The 7,260-nt window shown below is 56.2% G+C and overlaps 3 protein-coding genes across 3 annotated transcripts; all 3 read right to left on the reverse strand.

Moving 5' to 3' along the window:
* Positions 1-146: 146 nt before the first annotated feature.
* Positions 147-1,819, reverse strand: SDRG_17242 (hypothetical protein; the record flags this gene model as incomplete). Its single annotated transcript, XM_008623482.1, has 3 exons — positions 147-1,488; positions 1,539-1,663; positions 1,706-1,819. 3 exons carry the CDS (start codon positions 1,817-1,819, stop codon positions 147-149), a joined length of 1,581 nt encoding a protein of 526 aa, XP_008621704.1.
* Positions 1,820-2,736: 917 nt separating this feature from the next.
* Positions 2,737-4,700, reverse strand: SDRG_17243 (hypothetical protein). Its single transcript, XM_008623483.1, has 5 exons — positions 4,465-4,700; positions 4,296-4,417; positions 3,602-4,256; positions 3,241-3,547; positions 2,737-3,198 (listed from the first exon to the last, which is right to left on the reverse strand). The coding sequence occupies exons 1-5, from the start codon at positions 4,576-4,578 to the stop codon at positions 2,792-2,794; spliced, it is 1,605 nt and encodes a 534-aa protein (XP_008621705.1). The 5' UTR covers positions 4,579-4,700; the 3' UTR covers positions 2,737-2,791.
* Positions 4,701-4,814: 114 nt separating this feature from the next.
* On the reverse strand, positions 4,815-6,651 carry SDRG_17244 (hypothetical protein; the record flags this gene model as incomplete). The annotated part of the gene is made up of 5 exons (XM_008623484.1): positions 6,507-6,651; positions 6,340-6,464; positions 5,620-6,289; positions 5,269-5,578; positions 4,815-5,221 (listed from the first exon to the last, which is right to left on the reverse strand). The coding sequence occupies exons 1-5, from the start codon at positions 6,627-6,629 to the stop codon at positions 4,815-4,817; spliced, it is 1,635 nt and encodes a 544-aa protein (XP_008621706.1). The 5' UTR covers positions 6,630-6,651.
* Positions 6,652-7,260: the final 609 nt, after the last annotated feature.

Genomic DNA, 7,260 nt, shown 5'->3' on the forward strand with positions numbered 1-7,260 from the left:
CAACACATCCGGGACGGTCTCGGCCGACGCCAAGCACATTCGAAGTCAGGCAGCCACGTTTCTCGACCTCCTCAGCCTCGTGCATCGCAAGCTGCATACGTAGGTAGCAACACCCTTCGCCATTATACATCGCTCAATAAAAGTCATTATTCGATCCACGCGCAGTCGCTGCCGAGCGGCGGGTGCTGAAGCAACTGGTTCACACCCGTCGACTCGTCCGACACGAGCCCCACATGGCCAAACACGTTGGATGTTGGCAGCACAAGCACATCGAGGTCTTCGTCGGTCATGTCGATGCACGTCTTCAAGCTCAGCCGCACCACTTCTATTGGAGCTCCAAGTTGGTCGTACAAGATGAGGTAGCAGTCGGCGCCGCGCTGGCTAATGCACGGCGATGCTTTTAGCCGCGAAAGGTGCGCGCAGACAGCGTGGATTGACCCACCGCGCCGACGGACGTTGGCAGGCACGCCGAGGCTGAGTCGCTCGAGGGTCAAGAGCACGCGCTGCTTGATGTCGTTGAACGAGATGGCAGCATAGTCTGCCGGCTGCGTCACGCGCCAGCAGTGCATCCAGCGCAGGCCAAAGCCAGCAAGAAGGGGCAGCAGTCCGAGACCGATCGTGTAGAAGAAGACGCCAGCTGTGATTTCGATCGAATGGTACGACGTCGCGAGCACGTTAAAGAGCCACGAGTAAAAGACAAGGAATGCGGTGCGTCCATTGATCATCGTGACGGGACCCGTAGCAAGGGCCGCTGCAATCGCGACAAGGGTCGGGTCCAGTGGTGTGAACCAGTGCTCGCGCTTGCATTTCTTGAGCAGCATCGACGTACAAGAGAGAAATGCGTAGCCAAACCAAACACTGCGAGAGAGGTAGAGGTATCCGAGGGCAAACTGCCAAAAGTCGTCGACTTGCAGCACGGCCAACATCTCAAGATACACGGTGCCGACGCTTTGCCAGACGTCGAGCACCAAACAGAGACACAGTACAGGATGCAAGAGAAAGATGCTCGTGGGATCACCGACACAAATGTGCACACGGCCGACTTTGGGGTAACGCTGACACTGCAGTGCAAGGCTGCGGTATTGCCGATAGTACCGACGCCACATGACACCGGCCATATAGAGCGTGAGAGAGATGCGCACCGCGAGCTTGAGGGTCAGAGCGGTGACCGACGAAGTCATTCGATACGCTCCGTAGACGATCACCGAGTCGTTGCCTGGCATCGTCCAGACGCAGCCAACATTGAAAGTCGAGGCGAAGAGCTGTGCCTCAAAGCAAGCACTAACCGAATACGACGTATTCGAGATGGCGACACAGAGCTTCTCTTGAAGCGCATGGGGCAAAAAGGCGCCACCGTTCAGCTGGGTCATGAGGTCGACTTGGCACGACACGGGTGGCAGTGGCATAGGGAAGACGTCGCGGTAGATGCTCGTCCACGTTTCCGCGTCAAAGATATACGTTGTGCCGGTAAAGATCGAGCTATTGTACCTATCAAAGGCGCTATGAAAGGAAAGAAAAGACGGGTACGCGCGCTATACTGGCGTTTGGCCGCCTCGAGAAGCGTCGCTTCGACGGTGGTCCACGAAGCGTCGGACGCTTTGAGGATTGGCGGCAGCGGCGGTAGCTGCCACGGGTACGGCTCACAGAGGTATGCTTTCAGCGGCTACAGCCGTGTCATTTGTCAAGTGTGAGAAATCAAGCGCACCGTGAGTACAATGTTGAGGCTGAGGCAAATGCTTAGGAGAATGGAGAGGTAGCTCCATGTGACACGTACGGGACGCGCAGCGATTGGCTGCTCGGGAGCAATACGGGTCGTCATTAGTGTGCGTGGCAGCACCGTGTTATGCGAGAATCCCCGCTTGTGCTAGTTTAATTTTGGAAACACGACTGCGGAAACTGACTACGCTATCCGGACCTCGTCGACGGTTCAAGGGCAGGTGTGGCCTTCACATGGCGTCTCGTCTCGTGCACGCGGCTTGGCAACATGTGTACCCAGTCATGGCACAAGTAACAACTATTCGACTTCTGTGCTCTGGAAGAGCGACGACACGAGCAACAAAATGATGCGAGTGCTTTTGGAGTTCGTGCGACGTCCATAGTTCGACGCGGCCAAAAATGACGGGACCTTTGGTCACGACAACGTGGGTGGCGAATCTAGGTGAGCGGGTACTTTGGCACTTGAACTCTGCGTTCGGATCATCCCGCATCGCCAGACCAGCTTACTCGGTATGGACCATTAACAACATGGATATTCACGTCCACAAGACGCGTTTGATTGAAGCCGTGGCAGAGCAAACATAGGCGGCGCAGCTCTGCGCATGCTTGGCAGCATCGTAGAGGAGCACAAAGCAGTCGCTTCAAGCCCGGAAGCTGGTCCAAGACAGCCGCAGGTGTGGGGGGCATGACCGACCCAGGCATCATGGTGTGCAAGAAAAGAATACATAACACGAGAAGAACGTGAGCCTGCTCGTGGAGAATATGGTGCCGTCGAGCACCACGATACTTTGATTTAATCTGCAAAACAGCAAGCTCATCAAAGTCGTGAAAAGTCGAAACCTCGCCATACAGACCCTTGTTGTATGTACTTCCAGGCGCAGCAAAGTCCGGATAGACGCGAAGAGTCGACAGCACAGTAGGCTAGATAGTCATTTTGCCTTGTCGATCCTAACCCGCCACGCCACTCCCAATGGCTAGCGGTCAATCGAGTCGTCTATTGCTCCACTCGAGCGTGTACAAGGCGAAATGATAAAGTCATCATTCGATCCACGCGCAGTCGCTGCCGATTTGGCTATTATTCGACCCACGGACTCTGGAAGAGCGACGACTCGAGCAAGACGATGCGCGTGCCATCGTAGCTCGTGCGCGAGGTCGTCAGCTTGACGCGGCCAAAAATGACGGGACCTTTGGCCTCGACAACGCGATGTGCCGCACGCGTTCGATCGAGGCCGTGGCAGAGCAGACTGAGGCGGCGCAGCTCCAACGGGTGCTTGGCTGTATTCAAGAGGAGCAAAAAACAATCGGTGCCGCGCTGGCTAATGCACGGCGACCGCTTCAAGCCCGGGAACTGATCAAACACATGGTAGAGCGATCCGCCGCTGGTGTGCGGCACAGGACCGAGCCAGAGAAATTGGAGAACCAGCATCGCTTGGTTCTTCACATCGTTGTACTGGTGCGACGCATAGTTGGTCGGACCACGCCCTACACGAGGTTGTGCCACTTGCGAGATGCCGCTATGGGTACCGTAACGCCGTCGGCAGAGTATGTACTGCACCGCTCCATGCACAAGGGGGAGCGCGCCAATCGAACACGTGTAGAGCAAGACGGCGTACACGCCTTCCGTGGCATGTGGCGAGCTGGCCGCGACGTTAAGGATCCACGCGTAGGCCTGAATGCACAGGCTGTTGCCTTGCAGATACGTAAGAGGTCCGACCAAGGCCGTGGCGACCACGGCCACGAGCGTTGGGTCCATGGGCGGAAACACATGCTCCCAATGGAATCGCTTGAGCACGACCGAGGTGCAGGCCATACAGGCGTAGCAGAGCCACACCTACATCAGGTCTTCTTCGTGTAGCGTCGTCGACGAGGGGTAGGGTCCACGTACACAGCGCGAGAGATAGAAATCCCCGAGAAGGAATGCGTAGATGCTACCGACCTGGAGCACCGCCACGACTTGGTTGGCGACAACGTTGACGCTGAGCCACATGTCGATCGCCAAGCAGAGGCAAATGACCGGATGCAGCAAGAAAATACTTGTCGGGTCGCCCATGTAGATCTTGCAAATTGTGATGTTTGGTAGCCGCGCGCACTGCGTCCAGAGCACTTTGTAGTGGACATAGTACTCGACCCACACCCGCCGAGCCATATACAGCGTCAAGAGCATGCGAAACACGAGCTTTCCGATTAAAAACCCATGCGACGCGTTGAGTTGAAAGGCCGAGTAGAGCCAAACCGTCGTCGAGTCATCCGATGCGTTGCGCAGCGTGGACCAGAGGCAGCCGTACCGATCCACGGTGCCCATCGTCCGGGCCTCAAAGCACGAGCGCAACATATGACTGTCGTTGGCCGCCGCAAACGCACACAGCGCCGCCTGCGTTCCCAGCGACAGGAAGAGACCTCCGTTGACCTGCGTGGCAACGTCCAAGGCGCAGTTGGTGATCGGCGCTATCGGCCGCGTCACAAGGCGACGGTACACGACAGTCGACGCAAGGACATCCTCGAAATAGTTGGCATCGCCGGTAAAGACGCTGTCGTTGTACCTACGACGACTGAGCGCCGGCTACCGTAGATCGCGATACCGGTCGGCTGTTAGCGATAAAAGAAACACTTCTTTCTCGGCCCACGACGAGGCTGTGCGTAGAATGGACGGCGGGTCGCTGGCTTGCCACGGAAACGACTCGCACAAGTACGCTTTCAGCGGCTACGGTGCGACTAGAGAGGTGCTAGGAGTGGCATGCGAGGTAGTACCGTCAAGACGAGATTCGCCGCGAGCGCGACGCTAAGGAACACAGAGGTCATGTCCCACGCCACGACGGTTGTCGGAACGAGCGCCACTGGGGGCGCGGGGCGGATCGCATGCATTCCAAGGTCGTGGGAGGGTGCGTCGACTTGAGTCTATTCTTACTCTGTTCATTTGATCCATTTTGAAACCATTAGGATGCGAACTTGGCAGCAAGTGGGCTGGATTCCACTTTTCCCTTTTGCCAATCGGCGACAGCATCTTTGTCATAGCGAGATGTGGCCCCAGAGTAGTATACGTGGCAGCCTGAGCGCCCAGCAAAGCAAAACGGCCACTGGTATTTTGATGTTGACAGCGACTACTCGAGCCACGGACTATCTCCGTTCAACGATGTGTACGCAACGCACGCGACCATGCCCGTCGCTTTGGACGTTTGGAGCTCGAGGTGGCCAAAGACTTGTGTCCCGCGGCAGCGCACGATTTCGATGCGGCAGTGGTGCGGTCGCGCGTCAACGCTGGCGAGAAGGCTCAGCCGCTTGCACTCGACAGGGCCCGTTGCATCATAGATGACTACGTACGCGTCGGCGCCGCGCTGGCTAATGCACGGCGACTGCTTAAAGTCTGGGTAGCGTGCAAAGACTGCGTAGATCGAGCCGCCAGTTCGTCTTTCGATGCGACCCAGGCCCAGAAAAAGCGCTTCGAGGTGCAACAGCACACGGTGCTTCCAGTCGTTGAACCAAAACGCGGCATAGTACACGGCATTGGCTACACAACATCAACGATCAGTCGCGTTCTTCTCTAGTTGAGCCAACCCGAAGTCGGCGTGCGTCGGCACTGTCGGTGGAGGACGCCGTAGCCGATCGGAAGGAGTCCGATCGAGATCGTGTAGACAAAAATTGCGTAAATGCCTTCGGTGGCATGTGGCGAGTTGGCCGAGACATTGAGCAGCCACGAGTAAACTTGAATGAGCGCGCTGTGACCTTGGAGGTACGTCATCGGACCGACGACGAGCGTAGCCGCGACCGCGACCAGCGTCGGGTCGACGGGCGAGAACGAGTGCTCGATGTGATACCGCTTGAGGACCGCCGACGCGATGGCTAGAAACGCATAGCAAAACCACACCTAAACGCATTATCAACACTGGCAACAAGTACAAAACGAACGCAGCGCGAGAGGTAAAAGTAGCCGAGGGCAAACTGCCATAGGTCCCGGAGTTGCAAAAGCGCCATGATCTCAACACCGACCATGTTGACACTCAGCCACGTGTCGACGACAAGACCAAAGCAGACAAGCGGGTGCAAGAGGACAATGCTGGTGGGGTCGCCGACGAGAAGGAGACACCGCGTAGCATGGGGAAGGTGTCGGCACTGCGCGCGTAGCGTTCGATAATGCGCATAGTAATGTCGCCATACGAGGTACACCAGATAGAACGTCAAGAGACTGCGGTAGACGAGCTTGAACCAGAGAAAGGCGCTCGAACCATGGAGCCGAAACCCCGTATAGAGCACTTCGATGCGAGCATCGTTCTCGAGGCGTGGTGCGTCGTCCGCAAGGACACTCCAGATGCAAACGTAGCCCTCGACTGACCGCAGGACGGTAGTTGCAAAGCACGAGCCCATCGTCGACGCATTGCTGGGTGGTGTAGCAACGTAAGCGCAAAACGTATTTCGGGCTGCTTCGGCCACGAAGAGGCCGCCGTCGATTGCAGTGAGCACATCCACGTCGCAGTTGGAGACAGCCTGTGGCCGGCGCAAGTGCGCGCGATAGCCGACTGTCGACGTTCGGACATCAGTGAAATACACGGCCCGAGGAGAGAGCGTGTCGTTGTTGTACCTAGGTATCATATCCCAAAGTTACAAAAGAGGAGGCAAGCATCATGCTACAGGGTGCTAAAGAAAGCGAGCAAGTGCGCTTCTTTCGTTGTCCACGGTGTGGTGCTCGACTCATAAAGCTCGGGCAGGTCGTCGATTTGCCACGGAAGGGCTTCGCACAAGTAGGCCTTGAGCGGCTAGCCTCAGGTGGTATCTTGAAGTGAGTATTGGTCGTGTACCGTCGAGACGACGTTGAGGCAGAGGAGGACGCTAACGACGAGAGAGCCCGTGTGCCAGGCCACGGGGACGACGTGGTGGGGTGTCGCTGGCCCGGCTGTCTGCAAGGGCATCACTGACGTCATGTCGACGACAAGTGCGTAACGGGGCAAAAATAGCTGCTTGTTCAGTGTAAACTTCTTGGTGCCAAGTAGTTACACCTGGCAGTGTACGCGTGATGACTGGAGACCCCTTGATTTCACACGCCAAAAATGACCAACTCGAAGGATACGAGCGACGAGCGACGATGCGGCTACACGTGCTCGTGAGCTCGATATTAGGCCATTGGCTATACGTTCTTAGTTGCAGTCTTCGCAGTACACTGGTCTTGAGGCTACTCACACAAGTAGACGGGACAACATGAACGCAGTACGAGGACTCGTAAAGTTCAACCCACGCACACGTCTTTCCGCGTGGCTTTTCTTTCTTAGACAATAATGAAAGCTTGAAAACTGGATAGACTGTTTTATACTGTTTATAACAGTGTGAAGCCCGAAAAAAGCAAACACATCAATAGTTTTTTATGCTTCATCTTGTAAGTGTATAAAACAGCTGTACGAAATTGCACTGTTTTGTTCTACTTGTAGATGCTTTTGCGCGCGGTGGACAATGATGACACGCATGAGTATGGCGCCGGTAACGAGGCGGCGGAGACGCCTAAGAGCACTTTATCTCGGACGGGGTGCAAGACGTATCCCCATAGCCACATCCATCCTC

This window comes from Saprolegnia diclina (assembly GCF_000281045.1).
Source record: "Saprolegnia diclina VS20 unplaced genomic scaffold supercont1.225, whole genome shotgun sequence".
Lineage (NCBI taxonomy): Eukaryota > Oomycota > Saprolegniomycetes > Saprolegniales > Saprolegniaceae > Saprolegnia > Saprolegnia diclina.

Bases quoted from the DNA above. Each gene is read 5' to 3' on its own strand.
- SDRG_17243 (XM_008623483.1), bottom strand. From the start codon at position 4,578: ATGCATGCGATCCGCCCCGCGCCCCCAGTGGCGCTCGTTCCGACAACC. The intron at 4,257-4,295 runs GTATCGCGATCT...CAGTCGTCGTAG, and splicing joins TTATCGCTAACAGCCGACCG to GTACAACGACAGCGTCTTTA. The intron at 3,199-3,240 runs GTACCCATAGCG...AACCTCGTGTAG, and splicing joins ACTCTGCCGACGGCGTTACG to GGCGTGGTCCGACCAACTAT.